This window comes from Nerophis ophidion, linkage group LG13 (genome assembly GCF_033978795.1).
Source record: "Nerophis ophidion isolate RoL-2023_Sa linkage group LG13, RoL_Noph_v1.0, whole genome shotgun sequence".
Lineage (NCBI taxonomy): Eukaryota > Metazoa > Chordata > Actinopteri > Syngnathiformes > Syngnathidae > Nerophis > Nerophis ophidion.
Genome location: NC_084623.1, coordinates 34,326,377 through 34,353,362, shown reverse-complemented (window position 1 = coordinate 34,353,362; position 26,986 = coordinate 34,326,377). Strand labels below are relative to the sequence as shown.

General features: G+C 40.1%; 1 protein-coding gene across 1 annotated transcript in view; it reads right to left on the bottom strand.

Annotated features, from left to right (window-relative positions):
* Positions 1–1,034: 1,034 nt before the first annotated feature.
* The window catches only part of LOC133564480 (phosphatidylinositol transfer protein alpha isoform-like), a 30,205-nt gene continuing 4,253 nt past the window's right edge, over positions 1,035–26,986 (bottom strand). The window contains exons 2-12 of the mRNA XM_061918827.1: positions 25,022–25,052; positions 14,079–14,224; positions 8,056–8,147; positions 7,923–7,930; positions 7,603–7,677; positions 7,367–7,444; positions 3,778–3,855; positions 3,559–3,669; positions 3,309–3,431; positions 1,675–1,719; positions 1,035–1,604 (exon numbers count right to left, since the gene is read on the bottom strand). Coding sequence (XP_061774811.1) covers positions 1,678–1,719; positions 3,309–3,431; positions 3,559–3,669; positions 3,778–3,855; positions 7,367–7,444; positions 7,603–7,677; positions 7,923–7,930; positions 8,056–8,147; positions 14,079–14,224; positions 25,022–25,052 — 784 coding nt within the window. The 3' untranslated portion in view covers positions 1,035–1,604; positions 1,675–1,677. The remainder of the gene's footprint in view (positions 1,605–1,674; positions 1,720–3,308; positions 3,432–3,558; positions 3,670–3,777; positions 3,856–7,366; positions 7,445–7,602; positions 7,678–7,922; positions 7,931–8,055; positions 8,148–14,078; positions 14,225–25,021; positions 25,053–26,986) is intronic.

Genomic DNA, 26,986 nt, shown 5'->3' with positions numbered 1-26,986 from the left:
TATGATCAGTGTCAGAGCTTGGTCCGTATTGTCGGTAGTAAGTCAGACCATTTCCAGTGAGGGTTGGACTCCGCTAAGGCTCCCCTTTGTCACCGATTCTGTTCATTATTTTTATGGACATAATTTGTAGGCGTAGTCACGGTTTTGAGGAGATCCGGTTTGGTGGCTGCAAGATTAGGTCTCTGGTTTTTGCAGATGATGTGGTCCTGATGGTTTCAAATGGCCAGGATCTTCAGCTCTCACTGGATCGGTTCGCAGCCGAGTGTCAAGCGACTGGGATAAGAATCAGCACCTCAAGTCCAAGTCCATGTTTCTCGCCAGGTAAAGGGTGGAGTGTCATCTTCGGGTTGGGGAAGAGATCTTGCCCAATGTGGAGGAGTTCAAGTTGCTCGGAGTCTTGTTCACGAGTGAGGGAAGAGTGGATCGTGAGATCGACAGGCGGATCGGTGCGGCGTCTTCAGTAATGCGGACACTGTATCGATCCGTTGTGGTGAAGAAGGAGCTGAATCGGAACGCAGAACTCTCAATTTACCGGTCGATCTGAGTTCCCATCCTGACCTATGGTCATGAGCTTTGGGTTATGACCGAAAGGACAAGATCACGGGTACAAGCGGCCGAAATTAGTTTCCTCCACCGGGTGGCGGGGCGCTCTCTTAGAGATAGGGTGAGAAGCTCTGTCATCCGGGAGGAGCTCAAAGTAAAGCCGCTGCTCATTCACATTGAGAGGAGCCAGATGAATTGATTCGAGCATCTGGTGAGGATGCCACCCGAACGCCTCCCTAGGGAGGTGTTTAGGGCACGTCCTACCGGTTGGAGGGCACGGGGAAGACCCAGGACATGTTGGGAAGACTATGTTTCCCGGCTGGCCTGGGAACGCCTCAGGATCCCCCGGCAAGAGCTGGACGAAGTGGCTGGGGAGAGGGAAGTCTAGGCTTCTCTGCTTAGGCTGCTGCCCCCACGACCTGACCTCGGATGGATAGAATTCGTTCAAAGTGAGGAAATGCAAACAAAAGGATGACCAAGATTACGACAAATTAACAAAAAGTATATTTAATGCACACAACCCATTTTATGACATTAAAATACATGTCATTTTATTTAATACAGAAAATATTATATGCCGCTGGCAGTACAATTATATGACCAGTGTATCTGTCAAACCACCTGTACCCAAAATCCAAAACTATACAGCAGTTGTTTTTTTACCGCGAGGTTAACCCAGCCATCATCAGTATTGTTCACTCCTCTGAAGGCATAACAAAGCATGTCAGACTAATCTATTACATTGGAAATACTTTTGGTGGCACACTTAAGTTGTATTTTTGATGTGATACATCAAATTATACACGGAAGGTGCTGGTAAAGAAGCCCAAACAAAAGTAAACTAATAAAACAAACAACAATAAGCAACTGTTGTGATGCACTGAAAATAATGACAAGGAAAATGTTTCCTCCTTCGGTTTAAGAGGATCAACAATGTAAATCCAGGATCAGTTGCTTTACAATTCATGATTATAAGCTCAAAATAGGAAACAAAAGAATTCCATGAAGTTGGTCTTGGTCCAAGTGTGAGAAGTGGAGTCTGACTGCAGGAGCACCGAAAACTGAAAAACAGAAGAAAAAAAACATTGTACGAACTATGATGCCCTTGAAAAGATACATTTTGTTACTCACGCATTATTGGGCAACCATTCCTTTAACTTCATCATGCATTCTCATCTGTGAAAAGATAGACTTTGTGAACAGAATTGTCACATAGCGATCTGATACTTTTCATTTCTTTCGGATGTTTATTTTCGCAACCATCTATTTTTGTTGGTGTGTTTTTCATGTTGTTGTACCTCAGTTTCTGTATTGTCCGGTTTTCACATAAAGATGTTGCCCCATTTTTGTACACCGATATCTAAAAATAGTTTTTCTTTGGGTAGTGCCCTGAATGTTCCCTCAAAAATAATACCTTTATAGTGACTCTCTCCCCACACAGAAGTCAACAGTTACATTGGGGCAAAAAAGTACTTAGTTAGCCACCGATTGTGCAAGTTCTCCCACTTAAAATGATGACAGAGGTCTGTAATTTTTTTAATCATAGGTACACTTCAACTGTGAGAGACAAAATGTGAAAACTAATCCAGGAATTCACATTGTAGGAATTTTAAAGAATTTATTTGTAAATTATGGTGGAAAATAAGTATTTGGTCAACCATTCAAAGCTCTCACTGATGGAAGGAGGTTTTGGCTCAAAATCTCACGATACATGGCCCCATTCATTCTTTCCTTAACACGGATCAATTGTCCTGTCCCCTTAGCAGAAAAACAGCCCCAAAGCATGATGTTTCCACCCCCATGCTTCACAGTAGGTATTGTGTTCTTGGGATGCAACTCAGTATTCTTCTTCCTCTAAACACGACGAGTTGAGTTTATACCAAAATGGATACATGGATGATGATACAGCAGAGGATTGGGAGAATGTCATGTGGTCAGATGAAACCAAAATAGAACTTTTTGGTATAAACTCAACTCGTGGTATTTGGAAGAAGAGGAATACTGAGTTACACCCCAAGATAACCATGCCTACTGTGAAGCATGGGGGTGGAAACATCATGCTTGGGGGCTGTTTTTCTGCTAAGGGGACAGGACGATTGATCCGTGTTAAGGAAAGAATGAATGGGGCCATGTATCGTGAGATTTTGAGCCCAAACCTCCTTCAATCAGAGCAGAGCTTTGAATGGTTGACCAAATACTTATTTTCCACCATAATTTACAAATACATTCTTTAAAATTCTACAATGTAAATTCCTGGATTTTTTTGATCACATTCTGTCTCTCACAGTTGAAGGTTACCTATGATGAAAATTACAGACCTCTGTCATAATTTTAAGTGGGAGAACTTGCACAATCGGTGGCAGACTAAATACTTTTTTGCCCCACTGTTAAGTAAAAGTAAAAAATTGCAAACAACGTCACCAAACACCAGCGGTTAAATCATGGCTATTAATCTCTCTGGCATTCGATTTAACAGTATAAAATGTTATTGGAAATCCGCATCAAAAGCATGAAAACACATTTTCATGCCAAAAGGTTGATGAGAAAATATCAAAAAAATATATCTCTGATTAATTATATAATATTCATTTTTCATATTGAACAAGAGAACATATTGAGCACTTGTAAAGCATGAAATGAATATTCGATGTTATATACAACACGTATTCAAGCTAGGTTTTCTATTGTTTTTCATTTTTGAAATATTAATTGATAATTTTGGTGTATTCTTTTTTTAACCAACTTGTATAATACTGTTCACTCACCTCATCCAGCTGTTCCTTTGTGTTATCCTCTATCCGTCTGATGTCCTCCATGGAAAGATTGATCCAATTATCAATCCAGCAGAATAGCTGTCTGTGGAAGACAGTAAAAATACGCCTTTCCATCTGCACAAAAGGAAAAAGTGTGGGCATACAACAGGACCATGACCACACTCACACACATGTGTGTATGTGAACACAAATGTGCAGCAGTTTATGTATCAGCCACTAGAGGGCAATATGGCTTCAATACTTTATGAATGAAGTTCTGCATCCTGCCCGACAGTCCAGTCCACTGAAAGTTTACTGAGACCAGTTTATAGGCACACATATGTGGACAGTTAGGGTTGTTGACAAGTTCTTCCTGCAGAAACATATATAATACATTTCAAAACAGCCAAAATGGTTCCTGGTCTTTTTCACAAGTATGCTATAATAATTTAATTACGTGTGCCACACACTCTGTTAATACCTTCCAGTTAGGCCCCAGAGGCCCCCTGCCGGTCTTCGCTGACTTAAAGATGGCTGGATCCTGGTCTTCTTTGTAGTCCTTAAGAGTGAATGCAGGGATTTACTGATTATGCAGAATGTTTAATCTAGACCAGAAGTGTCCAAACCCATCGGCACATTTTCTCTTTTGCCTTTGGAGGCAAAAGAGAAAATGTGCCGATGGGCCGCGGGTCAAAGAGCGATTTTAAGCGTGAAACACAAATAGCTTAAATGGAATTAATAAAGTTCCTTTAGTTACTGCAAACAACAATGACAGATGACAGCTAGTTAGCCTTGCCCAGGGACATGACATCAATGATTGGGTGAGCTTTAGGGATGTCCCAGAATCATACATAATTGCATTTGTTTATAGTGTATAGGACTGGGCGATATGACCTTTAATTAATATTTCAATATTTTTAGGCCATGTCACAATACACGATATATACCTTGATTTTTTTGCCTTAGCCTTAAATTAACACTTGATGCATATAATCACACCAGTATGATGATTTTATGTGTCTACATGAAAATATTCATGTTCATACTGCATTAAGCTCATTTTAAACTTTCATGCAGAGAGCACAACTAAGTCAATTTACCAAAACAATATTTATTAAACAGTTATTAAGCAGTGGCACAAACATTCATGTAATTCCAAAACAGAAAGTGCAAAATTGTCAGAGACATTTTAAAACAAACTATTGGTGCACTTTTGTGCAAGTTGTCACTAAGATGACATTTCAAACCAACACTAAATTAAGGTGCACTTTTTGTACAGAACGCCACTACAATATTTTCAAACAAATGAAGTGCACTTTTGTGCAAGTTGTCACTAAGATGACATTTCAAACCAACACTACATTAAAGTGCACTTTTTGTACAGAACGGCACTACAATAGTTTAAAACAAATAAAGTGCACTTTTGTGCATGATGTCACACAAGATATTTTAAAAATATTAGCTGCATAATACGAAATCAAATAGTGTATGTCCTTCGCTATGTGGTAGGTTACTGCCGACGTTATCTCCTTCTGTTGTTGACTATTTGTTTCATACGGTGTTGATGTGGAAATGTAAGACGCCATGCTCAATTGTCAGTGCTGGTTGCTTGGGCATTTTGTTGGGTGTGGCACCGGCCAGAGATGTTGACATGTGGCGTTTCAAGCACTCCTTATTAGGGTTGCAAAATTCCGGGAATATTCAAAGTTGGAAACTTTCCATGGGAATTAACGGGAATTAAAGGGAAATTAATGGGAATAAACATTGAATGCAACATGCTAGATCTTGCAGCATGATTATTGGCTAAAACAACCTGATTTAATGCAAATTCAGTAGAATTTCAACCCTTGACTATGCATTCCTCCATCACATGTGCAGTGCATTCTTCCATCACATGCACAGATAATTCCCAGCATGCTATACACTACATCAGGGCTATTGAGGCCACACTAATATTTGAGCCCAAGGACTTCATCCAGTCTGGTAAACTCTGTTGATATTACTGAGGTAAATATATTTGATTCATGGTTTTAAGTTTAATAAAGGTGTAATTGTTACTGTATGACTGTAGGTTCTTCCAGCATACTTCCACTCAAGCTAGCTAGCTGTTCCTGTACTTATTAAGTGATTTTGGGGCCAATATCTCTAGCTAGCTAGGTTTATGTACCACCACAGTCTCATAATGAACCGAAAATATTTCTCCGTTAGCCGTGATGCTAATTTTCTCTGTGTTAAATCCCATTCATTTAAGCTAACAATGTTAGCGATCCGAATTTACCTTTTTTGTGATTTGTAAAATACAACTAGCAAATACTAAATCAAAATGTGTAGTTTCCTCTGCCTTCTGTTCTGCTAGCCATTCTGTTGTCATACAAGAATTTAGGTTATCGTTTGATTTAGCATGATGATTAAGTGTTCATTTATTCATCGAGCCTATTTCTATTCATTTGTCTGTCAGTAAAACTGTTTTAAAAAGTCTACTCCAATTGTTTAGCTGACTATTTATATCTATGTGTGGCATTATATTAGTGTTTTACAAGAATAAATAAATACAAACAGAATAATGACACGTACACCTTCCGATGTGTGGATACATTTCACCCCAACAAATGTAGGCGGAAAGGCTGTATACATTTGCAAATACTGTGCAAAGACCTATGTCAAAAATGCCACAAAGATACAGCAGCATATAGACAAGTGCCCAATAATATATAATTATTGCAATTCCCCATTAATTCCATTATCCATCCATCCTTTTTTTTACCGCTTGTCCCTTTCAGGGTCGCGGGGGGTGCCGGAGCCTATATCAGCTGCATTCGGGGGTAAGGCGGAGTACACCCTGGACTACTTGCCACCTGATCGCAGGGCCAACACAGAGGGACAGACAACTTTCACACTCACATTCACACACTAGGGCCAATTTAGTTTTGCCAATCAACCTATCCCCAGGTGCATGTTTTTGGAGGTGGGAGGAATCCGGAGTACCCGGAGGGAACCCACGCAGTCACAGGGAGAACATGCAAACTCCACACAGAAAGATCCCGAGCTCAGGATCGCACCCAGGACCTTCGTATTGTGAGGCAGACACACCAACCCCTCTTTCACCATGTTGCCCTTCCCATATATTCCCATGAATTCCCATAGACGGAGTCCAACTTTGAATAATCAAAAAATGGTCAATATTTCCAAACTTTCCGAGCTTAACTTCCCGTGGTAAATTTCCGGAAAGTTTCCAGAAATTTACCGGAAACTTTCCACCCCTTTGCAACCCTACTCCTTATTCTCTAGCGGGTGACTTTTCAAATGATGTTACAAATTAGGAGTGCTGCTACTTTTTGTAGCAACGCTTTTGCCGCATACATAAAGTGTCCTTAATTGAACAAAATTGTAATCCAATACATTTGAGCAAAAGATGATGAATTATTGTGACCACTAGGTGTTGACAAATAGCATGTCAACACCTAGTGGTCACAATAGTTCATGACGCAGTAAATTGAATGATGCAGACATGTTAGTTACTGGATACTTTCTAATCTGCCTTGAAGACTTTGTAGCTGTAAGTAATGTGCAACTTTAATTATTTGATACTGTTTTTTTTTTTGACAAATGTATTAGATTACAATTTTGTTCAACTAAGGTCACTTATTACATACAGTATGTTTAGCTTGTTTGCTACTGTGTGCTTAGCTATTGTGTAGCTGCTAGATCCTAGTGGCCTATAGCCTACCATGATTACCTTTTGTAAAAGACTTGACTAAAATACAAAAAACACCAAGCATGTGTGCTTATTGGAGGACATTTAGATGTTAACTAGCTTTGCACAAGTAAACTACTTCTATCACAGTTGATATTGGATATTTTACATGCAAACCTATATCATTCTATATTTGTTTTTTGTTTTTTTGCTTATATCAAACCGAACACCCTAGTGAGCTTGAAAGAGGTCATCATGAGTATGTATTGCATTTGGGAAGCCACCAAACAACTCGACAGGGTCTCACTTTGGGTACCCCTGCTCTAGATTCAAAGTGGGTGAGATTAAACCATTTTACTGTTATTTTGCTTCCTACCTTTGCACTGATTTTTTCAGCAATGTCAATGTTCACAATTTCAGTGTTGGCCCATTGTTCTTTGTCTATTCCATGTACCTGCAGCAAGACATTTAAGACAAATAATTATGTTGATTAATTTGCTTGGAAAACACATTCCAACCAATCTGCTGTTATATCACGTTGCATACAGCTGGCATGTATGGTGTTAATGGTATAGCATATAATATTGGATGGATGGATACCAGATGACTCACATTGTCCATTTCTCCCATGTCTGGCTTGTGCCACGTCTCAATCTTAATCTCGAACTTGTCTTTCATGAATACATTCTGCAAATGTAGGAAAGATAAGTCACAGACTCAGTGACATTTCATCTGTTAGCTGTCTGATTTCACACAATTCTTCTCAGCATCTGTACATGTGCGCATTATTAAAATTTTGAGGACCATAAACAGGATTGGTGATACAGAAGGACTGAATGAAATACAGCATTGGTTCATTTTGTCATCACTATCGTCATCATAATCAAGTCTACCATTTAATAAAACACAAATTTAAGGAAACCATTACTTACAGTGAGAACTTCATCGCGACAGGGTCACAAGAAAAGGACAGATTGAAAGTTAGTTTATTTACAATTTATTAAAAGAGATTCATGCAATGCAAAGCTAGTAAGTGTAATATTGTATTACTTCAGTGATACTCACCCGTTTTGCAGTAGGGATATGCATTCCAGGCCTTCTCGTGAACCTCAAGAGAACCCTTTGGAGCAAGCGTACGGACGAGAGTTGGAACTTTACTGAAAAAACAAGTACACATTTTATTAGGAATATGTTATCAGAGAGACTTTCAATTCCTAACTCCGGAAGAACTTTGAACATGTCACGAGGGAGGTGCTCGACATTGAGTCCGAGTGGACCATGTTCCGCACCTTTATTGTCGAAGCGGCTGATTGGAGCTGTGGCCGCAAGGTAGTTGGTGCCTGTCATGGCGGTAATCCTATAACCCGCTGGTGGACACCGGCGGTGAGGGATGCCGTCAAGCTGAAGGAGTCCTATCGGGTTCTTTTGGCTCATAGGACTCCGGAGGCAGCGGACAGGTACCGACAGGCCAAGCGGTGTGCGGCTTCAGCGGTCGCGGACGCAAAAAATTGGACATGGGAGGAGTTCGGGAAGCCATGGAAAACAACTTTCGGACGGCTTCGAAGCGATTCTGGATCACCATCCGCCGCCTCAGGAAGGGGAAGCATTGCACTGTCAACACTGGGGATGGTGTTCTGCTGACCTCGACTGCGGATGTTGTGGATCGGTAGAGGGAATACTTCAAAGACCTCCTCAATGACGCCAACACGTCTTCCTATGAGGAAGCAGTGCCTGGGGAATCTATGGTGGGCTCTCCTATTTCTTGGGCTGATGTTGCAGCATCGCATGGACATCGGGGGCGGTACCTCTGGATTGGCAGACAAGGTTGGTGGTTCCTCTCTTTAAGAAGGGGAACCGGAGGGTGTGTTCCATCTATCGTGGGATGACACTCCTCAGCCTTCCCTGTAAGGTCTATGCAGGTGTACTGGAGAGGAGGCTACGCCGGATAGTCAAACCTCGGATTCAGGAAGAACAGTGTGGTTTTCGTCCTGGTCGTGGAACTGTGGACCAGCTGTATACTCTCGGCAGGGTCCTTGAGGGTGCATGGGAGTTTGCCGAACCAGTCTACATGTGCTTTGTGGACTTGGAGAAGGCCTGTGGGGATGGCTCAGAGAGTATGGGGTTTCGGACTGCCTGATTGTGGCAGTCCTCTCTCTGTACTATCAATGTCAGAGCTTGGTCCACATTGCCAGCAGTAAGTCGGACACGTTTCCAGTGAGGGTTAGACATCTGCCATGGCTGCCCTTTGTCACCGATTCTGTTCATAACTTTTATGGACAGAAATTCTAGGCGCTGTCAAGGCGTTGAAGGGATCCGGTTTGGTGGCTGCAGGATTAGGTCTTTGCTTTTTGAAGATGATGTGGTCCTGATGGCTTCATCTGGCCAGGATCTTCAGATCTCACGGGATCGGTTTGGAGCCGAATGTGAAGCGACTCTGATGAGAATCAGCACCTCCAAGTCCAAGTCCATGGTTCTAGCCCGGAAAGGGGGGGAGTGCCATCTGGGGAGGAGACCCTGCCCCAAGTAGAGGAGTTCAAGTACCTCGGAGTTTTGTTCACGAGTAGGGGAGGAGTGGATCGTGAGATCGACAGGCGGATCGGTGCGGCGTCTTTAGTAATCCGGACGCTGTATCGATTCTTTGTGGTGAAGAAGGAGCTAAGCCGTGAGGCAAAGCTCTCAATTTACCGGTCGATTTACGTTCCCATCCTCACCTATGGTCATGAGCTTTGGGTTAGGACCAAAAGGACAAGATCACGTGCACAAGCGGTCGAAATTAATTTCCACCGCCGGGTGGCGGGGCTCTCCCTTAGAGATAGGGTGAGAAGCTCTGCCATCTAGGGTGAGCTCAAAGTAAAGCCGCTGCTCCCCAGATGAGGTGGTTGGGGCATCTGGTCAGAATGCCACCCGAACGCCTCCCTAGGGAGGTGTTTAGGGCACGTCCAACCGGTAGGAGGCCACGGGGAAGACCCAGGACAAGTTGGGAAGACAATGTCTCCCAGCTGTCCTGGGAAGGCCTCAGGATCCCCTGTGAAGAGCTGGACAAACTGGCTGTGGAGAAGAAAGTCTGGGATTCCCTGCTTAGGCTGCAGCCCCCGCGACCCACCTCAGAGAAGCAGAAGAAGATGGATGTATGGATGGATGGATGGATGTTGTGTACCCAGTTTGTGTTGATGTGTAGTACTACATGTTGTCCGAGTGGAAGATGCTCAGGTCTGTAAATATAGAGCTTGGAATCTGTTTTAGTATGGAAATTAAATCTGGCTATTAAGGGGGTGCTAGTTTAGACCTCTTTTTCACTATACTGCACTTACACGGGATAAACTCCCTTTTGAGTTGTTGCCACAGTTAGTTGCCATATTCTTGAAAAATAATAAATGTGAACGTTGAAAACCGATTCAAAATTGTGAGCTGTTTGTTTGGGTGAAGTTTTATGCACATGCAGATGCAATTAACCATGCTGCATTAGTGTGCAACCCGACTGACGACTGGACTAGAAAAACGAGTCAGATTCAAATTTTACGTAGCAGCATTTAAATTCACTTTTCAGGTTCTTTATTTTTATGTGGGAATGTAAAGTAGTTAAAGTGTACACACACCAAGTAGGGTAAGTACAATTTTGAATGTGTATTTTTATTATGTCCACATTTTTATTTTCCTGTTATATTCACATTTTAAACACATTTTTGTCTTTTACTTATTGTGTATAGTTTCTGTTTTTTTGAAATGCTGTTGTGCTACAATTTTTTTTGAATGGGTGTAATTTAAAATAGTGATTTCACTGTCATAACACAGGAATATGGCACCACCTTATGGAATGTTTGCAATGAAAACATAAGAATTGTTTTATTATATGCAATATTTCAGAATAATTCCCACCAATAGAGCAATATTAGAGTACATTTATATTGTTCTGCTCGACGTCTTATCTTATAACTGCTACCAGTGATTGATTACTTGATAAGAAAATAAGAAGTATATGACTGGGTGGGTTCCGTGCGGGTACTCCGGTTTCCTCCCACCTCCAAAGACATGCACCTGGGGATGGGTTGTTTGGCAACACTAAATTGGCCCTACTGTGTGAATGTGAGTGTGAATGTGTTGAACCTGTGATGAGCTGGCGACTTGTCCGAGGTGTACACCGCCTTCTGCCCGAATGAAGCTAAGATAGGCCCCCACAACCCCTGCGATCCCGAGAGGGACAAGCGGTAGAAAATGATGTTCCTTAAAGGGGAACTGCATTTTTGGGGGGAATTTTGTCTATTGTTTACAATGATTAAGAAAGAATGTCAACGTATGTATTTTTTTTAATGCATTCTATCTCGTAAGTAAACTTAAATTAAACTCTGCTTACAGCGGAGCCAAAGGGAAGTCCCCTTTTCCGCCCATTAAAACCAAATTTTAAAAAAACTTCCAAAACGAGCCAACAATACTCCATTTATATTTTGTGATTTGAATATTAACCATGTATTAGTGATATTGTTTTTGTAAGCGCTAACATAGATAAACTATTTATAGTGGCGTTGTGATCACGAGCTGTGTGCCAATGTTGACATGATCGACTGATCAGCTGCTTTCTCGTTCCCTTCCTCATCAAACTTTATTGTAGATCATAAATAATGCATCTCACCTGGATAGTAGAAGGACGAGGAGGTATTCCAACAATTTGGTACACTTTAGAAGCCAATTTAGAACTGGCAATGGCGAGAACGACACAAAAGGACACTTGGTCCCACCCCCGGGCTTCACGGTGATAGAGGGGTTAGTGCGTCTGCCTCACAATACGAAGGTCCTGAGTAGTCAGGGTTCAATCCCAGGCTCGGGATCTTTCTGTGTGGAGTTTGCATGTCCTCCCCGTGAATGCGTGGGTTCCCTCCGGGTACTCCCACTTCCAAAGACATGCACCTGGGGATAGGTTGATTGGCAACACTAAAATTGGCCCTAGTGTGTGAATGTGAGTGTGAATGTTGTCTGTCTATCTATCTGTGTTGGCCCTGCGATGAGGTGGAGACTTGTCCAGGGTGTACCCCGCCTTCCGCCCGATTGTAGCTGAGATAGGCACCAGCGCCCCCCGCGGCCTCAAAGGGAAAAATCTGTAGAAAATGGATGGATTCCACACCCCTTTTCTTCACCAGGATTAATTTAAATGGGAATATATGAAAATCCTAGCAGTCGGCATCCTGATGACAACAGACCTTGTACAGTGCAGACCTTGTACAGTAAGTGATGTTTTATTATGTTTGTTGTCTCTCATTAAGCCTGCAGTGAGTAGTAATCAGTGATGAAGTTGGGGGGCAAAAAGCAACCGTCGTGATTCGTTTTTTAAATTAATGCACCGCATATGCTTAAAATTAGCAAAATACGTAACTATTAAATATTATAAATGTGGCTGTCACCAAATTACATATATACTTACATCATGAGATAAAACCTTAATGGAGGTGTTTGGATGTTTTTTAGGGCTTTTATAGGCAGAATAGAGCTGCTCCCATACGCTTCATTATAAGCAGATTGTTGAGCACACTTATTTACTTTTTAAAATGTATTAAAAAAATCAATCCATCATCATGTCTTTTATAATGATTGTGAACGATAGGCGAAATTCCAAAAAAGGGCAGTTCCCCTTTAATGTAAATGTAAACATGTCTAAAACTAATAAATCATTACCATAACCATAAAAATGAGCAAGTCTTTTGAACAGCTGTTGAAAAGGAAGGGCTCATTTAAGATCTGGTAACCTTTAAAGAGCCATAAACCCCTTCTGACATCAAATGTACATACAGCATTAGTTTTGCCTTTATCATTAAACACACTCTAAAATCTTTACAAATTAAAATGGAATTAAATTAACATATTCAAACACTCGAATAGCATTACGTGGGCTCTTAATAAGCCAGTAAAATCTAATGTTCTTTTTCTGCCAAAGAAGTATATTGTGATTAGGGATGGGTACCCTTCACATTTGAACATATACATGACCGATTCTTGGTACATGGTAATGAACGGTACCAATTTTCGGTACCAAAGTGTCTCAACTAATTTTAGTGTTTTTGATAATACGATCAAAAATGAGTGGATTAGAATAACTGCTGTCCATCCATCCATCCATTTTCTACCGCTTAACTGCTGTCCAGTTGTTACATATTATTATAATATTTCAGAGTCTCATTTACATGTATGACAAATTGTTGCAATCACAGTTGCGAGTCAAAGACTTAAAATGGCAGTAGTGTGTAGTTTATGGTGTGTTGGCTAGTCAGTTCAGTCTTTGCTGAATCTAGTCTTTTGCTGCACCCAAAAGATGTAAGTATTGTACTTATACGCACAAGCTGTATGATTGTAATGTGGATTTAAGTTGTACTTTTCATTAACAAAACTAGAGGTGTTGAAATCGCCATGTAAAATTAGTAGCATGTCAATACCAAAGCCAATGTATATTACCATCAAGCTAACACATTTATGGAAAAGTGGAGCCTTACTTTACTTACGTTGGAGCATTTTTCAAGTCAATTTCTTTGTTAACATTGGAAATGACAACATTACCTTGAGACAGTTTGGCTGAATCTGCTCTCAGTACTGCTGAAGTGATCGCAAAGTGCCAAAGTACAAAAAGAGTTTGAGTCGACAAACCGGGCGTGACGTCACTCGCAACCCAGGTACTGTAATGTGGCATCGTTGGATTTTACGTGAATCTGTGCATGTGAGGACTGCCGGCATTTGCTCTGTGCCAAAAAAAGTACCATAATCAGCACCCATCCCTAATTATGTTTTATTTATTTATTTATTTAAATAAAACTTGGTAAAATATTTTAATGTTTGTATAACTACATTTTGAGCACATCTAACAATAACATGATTATAATAACTGTGATAATTTTGGTTACAATAACGGTAACACAACATTTTTAAACTGTTACATTGCTAAACACATGTCAATACTTCATTGAAAAAACTCCTTGAGGTATCAATTTGTATGTTGATGTATACACGCTATAGTAAGAAGAAGAACAGGATGGAACAAGACTTGGGTTGGTCAACATAGACAAGTTGTCGATAAGAGCAGGATGGACCTGGAGTCACAAAGTGCATACCTCTGTAAGTGGTAGATTTTGTGGGTATACTGTCCCTTCTCTTCCCCTTCTTGATAGGGCTCATTGACCACCACTTCAACGCCCTCTCCTCCACCAGTCTCACTCTTGCTGGCCTCTGCAACTGAATACAGTTGGCCCACTTGGTACTGTAAGGACAAGAGAAGTTTTTTTGCACATGATTTCAGAGCTAAGGCGATTGAACTGTCTCCAAATTCCTACATTTTTAATCCTGTCAAGTATTTTAGGTGAAAAAAATAAAATGATACATTGAGCCTACAATCAACTTAAAATGTCAGCAAATGGGTAAATCTGGCCCAGAAGTTGTTCTTATTTGAGATACAGTACATTTCTGAGCAGGATAGAAAGCTTCTTTGTAAATGTCTTTCACATGACCAGAAATACTGATTACAACCAATGAATTGATTAGCTGATGGCAAGCACACCTAGCCTGCATCTATCAGATTTGTTGTCAGTTGAGTCAGTTCTCAGTCATAGACAGGAGGTTTTACCTCCTGAAAAACATTGCCAAAGTTAAATGAATAGTGTCTAAAGCAAACTTGGAGACCTAATCCATGAAATTGTCACCAACATGCTGGATTAACTGCATTGGTCTTCTCATGGCCCTCTCTAAATGAGCTGTGAAGCAGCTGTCATTCTCCAAAGAAGTAAACGTGTTGAAGAAAAAAGATATCAATAAGCAAATATGAGTTTTAAAAAAAAGACACTAAATAGCTTGTGCGGTGTTAAAGATGTTAAAATAAGAATACAAATCTGAATAAAATCAATACAATTGATAAAATAGGAATACATTGCTGATAAGAAATGGAAAATACTAAAGCTGGAATATGTGGGGAATTGGGGATATTAATAAATTCAAGTAAGCAAACATACATAAATACTGGAGAGTTTATATAATTCATGAGTAAATTCTGGATATAGATTAAGTTATAATTGATGATTTGTGTTCAAGGTGTTGCCTTTTATTGTTGGATTTGGCATAATGTGTGTTATTATTGTAGAGTGGTTATAGTCAATTGTTAAGGACTTTAAGCTGCATTAACACTTTGTGAGTTGTGTCTTTTAGTTACTTGTGGTCAAAATGTTGTCATCTTCAGTATGGGTCCAGTTCCTTATTGACTATGTTTCCATATACAAACTTAGTCTGATTTCTCAAATAATGTGGCTCAAAATAAGCATTCTACACCCCATTGAAACAGCTTAATCTTATCATGTTTGCTTTTTGAAAAGTTGGACTAACACACCTACATTATGCGCATGCCATAATGCAGGTGTGTTTAATTTTGCCTTTCGTTCACAATCATGTCTTCTTTTTATGGGGGATTTTAAAGATGATAAAAAATACTTTCAAGATCAGGCTAATGGAAGCCACTGTTGTAGCCTTAAAAAAACCCCAACAACTATTTCAAAACCCTTCATCAATGTTTTATACACAGTGCAAGTACATACAGTATATATATAAGTATATATGCAAACCCCTTTTCCATAGGAGTTGGGAAATTGTGTTAGATGTAAATATGAACACAATACAATGATTTACACTTCTTTTTAAACCCATATACAATTCCATGCACTACAAAGACAAGATATTTGATGGTCAAACTCATAAACTTGATTTTTGTTTGGAAAATAATAATTATCTAAGAATTTTATGGCTGCAACACGCGACAAAGTAGTTGGGAAAAGCCATGTTCACCACTGTGTTACATTACCTTTTCTTTTAACAACACTCAATAAACATTTGGGAACTGAGGAAACTAATTATTGAAGCTTTGAAAGTGGAATTATTTCCCATTCTTCTTTTATGTAGAGCTTCAGTCGTTCAACAGTACGGGGTTTCCGCTGCCGTATTTCACGCTTCATAATGCGCCACACATTTTCGATGGGAGACAGGTCTGGACTGCAAGAGGGTCAGGAAAGTACCCGCACTCTTTTACTACGAAACCACACTGTTGTAACACGTGGCTTGGCATTGTCTTGCTGAAATAAGCAGGGGTTTCCATGATAACGTTGCTTGGATGACAACATATGTTGCTCCAAAACCTGTATGGACCATTCAGCATTAATGGTGCCTTCACAGATGTGTAAGTTACCCATGCCTTGGGCACTAATACACCCCATACCATCACAGATGCTGGCTTTTGAACTTCGCGTCTATAACAATCTGGATGGTTATTTTCCTCTTTGTTCCGGAGGACACCACGTCCACAGTTTCCAAATATAAATTGAAATGTGGACTCGTCAGACCACAGAACACTTTTCCACTTTGCATCAGTCCATCTTACATGAGCTCGGGCCCAGCCAAGCCAGCGGCGTTCCTTGGTGTTGTTGATAAATGGGTTTTGCTTTGCATAGCAGAGTTTTAACTTGCACTTACAGATGTACCAACCAACTGTAATTACTGAGAGTGGTTTTAGGAAGTTTTCCTGAGTCCATGTGGTGATATCATTTACACACTGATGTCTGCTTTTGATGCAGTACCGCCTGAGGGTTCAACGGTCCGTGTGTGATAAACGGTCCATCCAAACCTCAACCATCACCGTGTGGTTCCCCGGCGCCACAGTCCGGGACAAGCATCGACTGCAGCGCATGGTCCGTGCTGCTGAGAAGCTGATTGGCTGCAAACTCCCACCCCTCCAGGACCTGTTCTCCTCCAGCACCAGGAGGCGTGTGGGTCGGATCACAGCTGACTCTTCTCACCCTGGACACAAAATATTCTCCCCTCTTCCCTCAGGCAGGAGACTACGGTCCATCCAGATCCACACCTCCCGCCACCTGAACAGTTTTTTCCCCTCGGCCATCAGACACGTGAACAATACCAAGATCGATAGCTCAATTACAGCTCATGTTATTCTATTCTGTGTTATATGTCTTTTATGTTGCACGATTGCACCAGGTAAAATTCCTAGTTTGTGAACCCGTTCTCAAACGATGGCAATAAAAACTTTTCTGATTCTGATTCTGAATATCATCGCTTATGTGCAGTGATATCTCTAGATTCTCTGAACCTTTTGATGATTTTACGGACCGTAGATGGTAAAATCCGAATTCCTTGCAATAGCTCGTTGAGAAATGTTGTTCTAAAACTGTTCGACAATTTGTTTACAAAGTGGTGACCCTCACCCCATCCTTGTTTGTGAATTACTTAGCATTTCGTGGAAGCTGCTTTTATACCCAATCATGGCACCCACCTGTTCCCAATTAGCCTGCACACCTGTGGGATGTTCCCAATAAGTGTTTGATGAGAATTTCTCAACTTTACCAGTATTTATTGCCACCTTTCACAACTTCTTTGTCACGTGTTGCTGGCATTAAATTCTAAAGTTAATGATTATTTGCCCCCAATTTTTTTTTTATCAGTTTGAACATCAAATATGTTGTTTTTGCAGGATATTCAATTGAATATGGGTTGGAAATGATTTGCAAATCATTGTATTCCGTTTATATTTACATCAAACACAATTTCCCAACTCATATGGAAACGGGGTTTGTATAATGCAGTAACAGACAAGTTCATAACAATATGCAAAATGTTCAAAATGTTCCACATTTTGTTCATTTAATCAGTACCCGGACTTCCTTCTTTGGCGCATTTATTTCCTTTTCCATAGCAGCGCGCATCCGACTTGCAGCATCTACTGTGTGTTCTTACTTCCGCAAACAAAAACGCGAGTGTGTTGTAATCATGGCAGACTTGGTAACAGACAACAAAGACAACTATTTTTGGACAAATGAGGATTTACAACCTTATCTTTTTGAATCAGAATATACAGAGGATGAACTGCTGTTTATAGAAGCCAGCACGAAGAAGAGGTTAAAACGTTGGTGCAGACAGAAGCCCTGAGATTGAGTTTGGTGTGATTTGGTCTGGCTGCAAGTCTGGAACTTTGGAGCCAAGCTATGCCAAATTTTTAGAGTGCCCAAATCAACAGGAAACGCCCCGGGCCAGCTCTACCAAACACACAACTGTCCAATCGAGTAAGTCACTATACTATTGATCATGGTACACGAAGCACATCACCTTACACTACAGTACAATACACTGTCGAGCAAGCTGTGTACAAAGAAAACATGAAATGTGGGCTAATATTTTACAGATACTGTAACATGATTGTTCTTGTTTTTCAGTCAGTACAGGTTGTTCTATCGCATTGTGTTACGCATTACAAACTCAAACGCATTTCATGCGGACGTAGAAGCTGGCTTATCTCTTGCCATAGTGAACTTTTCCGACTAATACCATAGCACACCGATGTGTTAGTGCGTTACAAAAAGAGTTCTTACAATAACAGTGTCGCTACAGCTTGGTTATTATACAGATTACAGAACGTAAATGAAGTATTGTTGGCGGTTTTTGAATGCATTTTAAAGTGATTTAGAGGTAGAAATGATTGCTTACATTGGCTGCATCACTAGCCACCTAGAACGAGCCGATTTTACATGTTAGAAAGCGAAAAAAAACAAAACAACTTTTGTCTTCTTGTCTCCCATGATTGTGAACAATACGCAAAATTCCCCTTAAAGTGGAGACTTTATATTTGCTTCACAAATTAAAACCGGAACCTTTTGAAGTGCATCGACAGTTGTTGTATCAATCGATAAAAATATTCACCAAGTGGGACTTTGGTTTCCAGGTTAGGGCGAACACCGCTAACAACAGCGACAGGCGGCTAATTTTGGTGCCATCTTCACTGTGCCAATTTTAAATTGACCAAAACTGGTCAATCAGCCAATAAGAGACATCATCTCCAGCCTCATCAATAACACATCTCACATTGGTGAGACTTCGATGCAGCACTTCAGGCTAACAAGACTGCTAAAAACTATCATCAGTCGTCTGTCCAAAGCGGAAATTAACTCTTTTGATAGCCTTAATCTTTGACGTCAATAACACAGCTTTGGCTTGAGTGATGTGGAATCACAACACAGACACACAATGCTAACACAGAATCCTAACATCAAAGTTTAAGATTGTGGCTACGACCAAGATCTTGCAGAACAACTTACGCCTGTGGTTTCAGGACATGGAAGCCCAGTTCTAATTACTAATATGTCATGGCGGTGTTTTAGTGGCTGGGCGGAGGCCTTAGCAACAACGCTTGGAAAACATACCAGTGACTACTGTAATCTACAATAGAACACACTCAATGCTACTATAGTGTTATTTCATCCTGAGAGGGCTCTGACAATGTCAAAAAATATACTCTTAGAAGGTTGTAAACCGTGTTTTATGCTTTAACTATGAAAATATTTGATTTATAAATAATAATTGTACTTTGCAGAAATTTGTTTACTATTGTCATGTCCTGTTTGTATTATTTTCTGCTACCTAAGTTTATGATAAAAATATAGGGGTGCACAATCTATTTTTTTTTCCCAAGCCAATAAAAATCTAATTCATGCTTTTGATAGCAGCGAAAACGTATACGCTATGTATATATATACATATTTATTTATTTATTTATTTTAATTTTTTTTTTGATACATCTGTAGTTTCTACACACCTTTCTTTGCGATTGGGTTTAGACCTGCTTCTTGGCGCTGTCCTGCTTTAATAAGCAGGGACTATTCTAAGAATGACATGGCAACATATTTTGCTCCAACTCCTCTATGTACATTTCAAAGACGTGCAAGTTACCCATGCCTTGGGCACTAATACACCCCCATACCATCACTGATGCTGACTTTTGAACTTTGCGTCTATAACAATCAAGATGGCTCTTTTCTTCTTCGGTCCGAAGGACACAACGTCCACAGTTTCCAAAAACAATTTAAAATGTGGACTCGTCAGACCACAGAACACTTATCCACTTTTATATCAGTCCATCTTAGATGAGCTCGGGTCCAGCAAAGCTGGCAGCGTTTCTGGGTGTTGTTGATAAATGGCTTTCGCTTTGGATAGTACAGTTTTAACAAACTGTAGTTACTGACAGTGGCTTTCTGAAGTGTTCCTGAGCCCATGTGGTGATATCCTTTACACGCTGATGTCGCTTTCTGATGCAGTCCCGTCTGAGGCATCGAAGGTCACGGGCATTCAATGTTGGTTTTCGGCTTTGCCGCTTGTTTGTGAATGACTGAGTATTCAATGGAATCTGCTTTTATACACAGTTATGGCACCCACCTGTTCCCAATTAACCTGTTCATCTGTGGGATGTTCCATATAAGTTTTTGATGAGCATTCCTCCACTTTCATAGTCTTTTTTGCCACTTGTGCCAGCTTTTTTGAAACATGTTGCAGGCATCAAATTCCAAATTAGCTAATATTTGCAAAAAATAACAAAGTTTACCAGTTCGTACGTTAAGTACGTTAAGTATCTTGTCTTTACAGTGAATACATTTAATATAGGTTGAAAAGGATTTGCAAATTATAGTATTCTGTTTTTATTTGAAAAAATTTACACAACGTGCCAACTTCACTGATTTTGGGTTTTGTTCATACATACATACATATATACATACATACAGTGTTGGCATTAACAGCATTTTTCTGTCTTTTTACGCATTGAAATCAGAAAGGACGCGGAATTCCGGAAGTCTCCCGGAGGTGGATTTCGGACGCTGGTGTAGACAAAGATGTCGATGTTGTGGCTTTCGTCATTTTTCACAAGAGGGAAATACAGTATCTAGTCAACGACAGCTGTGGTTGCTCTCTCTGGAGACCCTGCCCTTTAGTGTTTTGAAAGAGAATTACAAGACTGGTGCCACCCCTCCCCCCACGGAAGAACTATAAATCAAACAAGACGCTGTCATAGCTAGCTATATGACGCGAGAGTATATTCAAGTTCAACTACCTCGGAGTCTTTTTCACGAGTGGGGGAAGAGTGGATCGTGAGATCGACAGGCGGATCGTTGTGGCGTTTTTAGTAATGCGGACGCTGTATCGATGCGTTGTGGTGAAGAAGGAGCTGAGCCGGAAGGCAAATCTCTCAATTTACCGGTCGATCTATGTTCCCATCCTCACCTATGGTCATGAAGTTTGGGTAATGACCAAAAGGACAAGATCACGGGTACAAGCGTCCGAAATGACTTTCTGCCGCCGAGTGGCGGGGTTCTGCCTTAGAGATAGTCTGTGAAGCTCTGCCATCCGGGAGGAGATCAAAGAAAAGCCGCTGCTCCTCCACATCGAGAAAAGCCAGATGAGGTGGTTCGGGCATCTGGCCAGGATGCCACACGAACGCCTCCCTAGGGATGTGTTTCGGGCACGTCCAACCGGTAGGAGGCCACTGGGAAGACCCAGGACCCAGGGAAGACTATGTCTACCGGCTGCCTTGGGAACGCCTCAGGAGCTGGACGAAGTGGCTGGGAAGAGGGAAGTCTGGGCTTCCCTGCTTAGGCTGCTGCCCCCGTGACAAGACCTCGGATAAGCAGAAGAAGATGGATGGATGGATGGATGGATGGATGGATGGATGGATGGATGGATGGATGGATGGATGGATGGATGGAAATGCAAAATGTCGATCATAGGGATTGCCAACGATAGGCAAAATTCCCAAAAAGTGTAGTTCCCCTTTAAAAATTCATTAATGTCAAGTAAGTGTTGCTTCCGACGAGCTACAGCTCTTCCTCTGCTACCTCTGAAGTTCTAACACTCAGCAAGTCTGGATGAAATGTTGCAGAAATAGATAAAATTAGTCAGACATACACAATTCTTTAAGAAACCTAATTGCCTAAGTTACAACCCAGAAGCTATACATTTTGATTAACATGAGCTGGCACGTGTTTTTATTGGTGTTACATTGAGTATGTGGAAAATATAATGACAAGTTGGTGAGAACAACTGTGAAATAATGTCTCTATCTCAAACAAACTTGAATTTAGGAGAACTATCCATGCATGCAACTCTGAGCTGCAACATCGGAATGTGACTCGCCGTGTATAACCAGTGTGTTTCCTTTTAGCACTAAAAGTACATGATTCAAGCCTTTGTGATATTTCAGGGACTCAAGTGAACGCTCAACTGCAAACAACAAACAGGCCGAACTTGAAAGAAAATATGTTAGGGCAGGATGCACTCCTTTATATGTTCAGTGTACAGTGGGATTGACTTAGGTGTTCATTTAGCTGGAAGTTCTAATTTACATGAAAAAAATCTGGCGTATGAGCAGTGGTAAGCATTAGGGCTGGGCGATATATCGATATAGAAATTGACTATATGGTGATATTCGAGTATACGTTCTCACGCAGTTGCTTTTAGCTGCGGGCATTAAACTGCATGCATTTCTCCCTCTTTCTTGTCTCTCGTTTTTACAGAGATTTAAAACAAGCGCACCTTCTTACATACGTCACGCGTGCAACGTCACACGCCCTCTCCGAGCAGAGAGGTAGCGACATGGGAAACATTAGCTGTAATGCTAACGGTGTGTTGCGAGTGGTAATACGAGAGAAAGAAGGTGCGAATCTGGTAACAAATTAAACAAGAATTAATCCCCAAGACAAACAGCATCCATCGTCTGGCGGTGGTTTGGCTTCAAGCGGGAATATGTTCAACATTTATGCGACAGAAGCGTTGCTACAAAAAGTAGCAGTACTGCTAATATGTAGCATCATTTGAAAAGTCACCCGCTCAAGAATGAAGAGTGTTTCAAACTGTGCATGTCAACATCTCTGTTCGGTGCCACACCCATAAAATGACAAAGCAACTATTTCCACATCAACACCGTAGGACATATACTATTTGATATGCAGCTCATTTTTATGTGACACTTATTGAAATATCTTGTGTGACATCATGCACAAAAGTGCACAAGTAGCTTGTTTTAAAATGTCTCTGACAATCTTGCACTTTCTGTTTTGAAATGACATGAATGTTTGTGCCACTGCTTAATAACTGTTTAATAAATAAAGTTTTGGTCAATTGACTTAGTTGTGATTTCCCTCTCTGCATGAACGTTTAAAATGAGCATATATTAATGCAGTATGAACAAGAATGTTTTAATGTAGACACACAGAATCATCATACTGCTGTGATTATATGTATCAAGTGTTAACTCAAGGCTAAGGCAAAATATCGAGATACATATCGTGTATCGCGCGCGATATGGCCTAAAAATATCGAAATATTTTTAAAAAGGCCATATCGCCCAGCCCTAGTAAGCATATATTTTGACACGCAAGGCACCGTGAATTCAAAAATGTAACAAAAGGGACGGGCCTTAATCAGATGAATAAAAACATAAAAGCAACTTACTAAGAAATATAACTTTTCTGCAGGATTATCTAATATAAAACGTGCATGTCCATTCTACTTTGTCATACAGACCCACACTCCTTTCGAAAGAAACGCCCAGTCTTTGTTCAAAGCTCCGTCATGTAACATGACGTATATCATTGGACTAGTTTCAAAAACTGTTGAAATCATTATGATCGTGCAAATAGTTCAATAAGTAGGCTATGTATACATTTTTTGTTCAAGCCGATTTTTGCAATTAGTTTGTTTACATTACCAAAAAAAAACATGAGACTTCTAAGTATGTTTAATGTGTACGACTGTGTACGTCACAAGTGATGCACTGTTTACAAAATGTATCCAATACTAGTAGGTCTCAGTCCTGGGGTATTTGTGGCAATTTCAAGGATTTTCTTCAACATTTCCCCAACCAAATTATTTGGCTTAAAAGATTAAGAAGGAACACGGCAGTTTTGCAGCTTATGGGACATCTTCTTTGACATCAGCAACGGGAAACATGTTCCTGAGACATTGACTACATTTACACCACAATTTTTCGAAATCCGATTTTTTCCATCTGAGTGTTTAGATCACAAGCCACGTGTGATCTTCATCAGACTCAAATATAAACGCGCACAGGTCTCAATCTGGCCTCAATGTGGCCGCCACGTTGCTTGCTTGTGCAGTTAGATAAAGTTAAAACAAAGGAAGTTGACAGGATTCTGTAAATGAACAAAGAAGTCACTACTACTACTACAAAATGAAATAAGTCAGCACACCTTAAAAATAAGTTGTTGGGTTTTTTTTTGAGTAATATAATGTATGAATGGGTAAATACTGTATAGAGTAATATATTTGGGAAGGTTATATAATGTGTGTGGCTGTTAAATGGAGGAAACACATGCATTAGCATGGATCTAAGTTAGCTTTTTTTGTCATCTCGCCTACGTAAACTACTTACGTAATGTACAAAACATCGTGAGTCAGGTTACGTTATAATTGCCTATTATTTGCGCAGAATTGACGTACCGAAAATCCGTCCGCCGAAAAACTACTGGGACTCCGTCTTTCCTTGTGCACACAAATGACTGAGCTCACCAAAGATGACGATGACGTCCATCCACCATCCATCCATTTCCTACCACTTGTCCTTCTCTAAGTCGCGGGGGTGACTCGAGCCTATCCCAGCGGAATTTTGGGTGGCCTGCAATGTCAACGTAGACTAGAAGGATGTCTCATCTCACTAATTTGTAGCTAATGTGGTTCTAATGCCAGTGTTTGCAGAATTAGTTTCAGAGGGACTGTAAATCAATTTAACAACAATAATTAACAAACCTGGTTAATACAGGATCAGAAGTGATTTCATTGAGCTCAGTCAGTTATTTACTGTAGATTTGCCCCAACTCAATTAGAGCAGTCACATCACATTTATTGGCTGCCTAAGACAAAATCTTTTGCTCTGTGTTCTGCAAACATCTGCAAACATTGTGTGCAATCTCCATGTACTGTAGGCCCAACCTGTCCCCAAATTGTCATTAATTACACAAACACCAACTGTAACAACACCTAGTCCTTGTGCACACCTTAAAACTTACACACCCAAAACAAAACCTTAAAGACAACAATTGCTGCCTTCAGTCCTGAATAGATCCGTTCAGTGCAAAGAAAAGAACTAGCTTCAATAACAAGTGAGCTAATGAGCGTCACAATGTCCAAATGACTACTTGTTGACGAAGTAAGTGCGTAGACAAGTCCTTACCTCTTCTACTGAAACAGGCAGGACGATTCGGCTGGGAGAGAAACAAAAACAAAGAGGTGTTACAAGACACGTGAAGACAGGTCAGAAATTCAGACACACCTAACAAAATCTAAAAAAACATTTTGGAAACACGAAATAAGTAAATAAATGGCATCACTAAGGAGACAGTATCTTAAATGAAATGTTACAAAGAATCTAAAACTTCTATGGTCAATGTCAATTTTCAAAAGTGTATTTCTATGTTTCTACTAGACGTATTCTAATGAATAAACCATTCTTTTTTTCATATTGTATGTGTCAGTCTTGCTTTTAGGAGCGACATTAACAATACAACAGATTTTTCTCCCCCCCAAAAAAACAACAAAAAAATCCAAATGTTGTAACCCCACATATTTCATTTTGACAGACCAACATTAGACCAAGGTGTTATTCTTTAGAAATTTCCTTTCAAAGGGGTGTCCAGACTTCTACCACTGAGAGTTGTATCCGGACAAATTAAAGAATGTTGGGCAACATTGACACATTTTTATCATTAAACAACAACGCAATCGCGCCACTTCACGCAAATTTTAACCAATTCCTGTGAATTATACGTAGCATTGCAACTTTGTCCATGGCAAACTTTCTCACAGATTTTGGTCAATCAAGTGTCATTTTGACCAATGGAATTAGTCTGAAAGCGGCGCTCAAATGTGCACGTTAATGGTCTAATCCAAACTTTTGTTTGTTTCTTGTGTAGACGAAGCAGAAACAGCAGCGTGTAACAATATAGCAACTCTTTAATGCTCAAACGGCACAACTGTTGTCCTACTGTCATTAAGACCTACTTCCTGTCCCTTGTCTATTGCGCTAAGCATTCTGGGTAATGTAGTACATAAAAATTTACTTTTTAGTTCACATAAATGTATATATTCGTTTAAACTTTGATTTATTCAGGCTAAGGCATTTAATAACATATTTTCAATAGTAATGCTGACCTTACAAAGAGGCAGCATTTACATGACATGTTGACGTGTAAAGATAATCTCTCATTATGTCTCATTTACCAACAAACATTACCACCATTGATCGGTCTTAACTGTTCACAAATGCTATTTCTTACCGTGCGGGGCTGAATGTGTTGGAACATAAACGAATGTTTAGAATTAAAAACGCTTTTCAAACATAAAATGTACACAGAAAATGTCTACGTGTGGACGACAGACTACACAGATGACAACAAATAAGCTTTGGGAGGTGTTTCTTTCCGTAATTATCATTATTCATTACTAATATTAGCTCTAATTATTAAAAACAGTACAGTTTTTTGACACTGACCTCTGAGTTTGTGCTTTACTGCCATCTACTGTCTACTTTTAAGTCTGTGTTGTATAAAACAAGGAAAACATCAGTATAGTATATGTTTATTAATTTGGTTGCAGTCCTGTGCTTTTTTTTTGGTTAAAGTAAGAGAGAACATTGATAGCAAATTCATAAATACTGTGTGTGTGTGTGTGCGCGCGTGCGTGCGTGCGTGCGTGCGTGCGTGCGTGCGTGCGTGCGTGCGTGCGTGTGTGTGTGTGTGTGTTTCTTGAGATGATTCAATATAATAAAAAAAAAAAGAATCAACACAGTGCAATTTTTGCTGCAACTTTTGCTGCATCTTTCTAAAAAAGTTGTCGCAAATTCAGGTATTTTAGGGCAAAAAAGCCTGAGGCATCCTTAAAGAACTGATTAAATATGCTAAAACCAATCCAATGTAGTTCAATATATGCTAAGCTACCCGAACAAATACAACATCTAAGCTTTGGTATTGTTAAGCAAATTATATGTGGACGGCAGTTTTTGTTTTTTGCCAGTTGTCACTGTCCTGTGTTTTACTTTAAATAAAGATAAAACCAATCTAGGATCTTAAGATTTCAAGTAAAAAGTGGCAATACTGGCCTGGTGTTTACTTGATACCAAAATTTGCCTTATGGAAGCGAA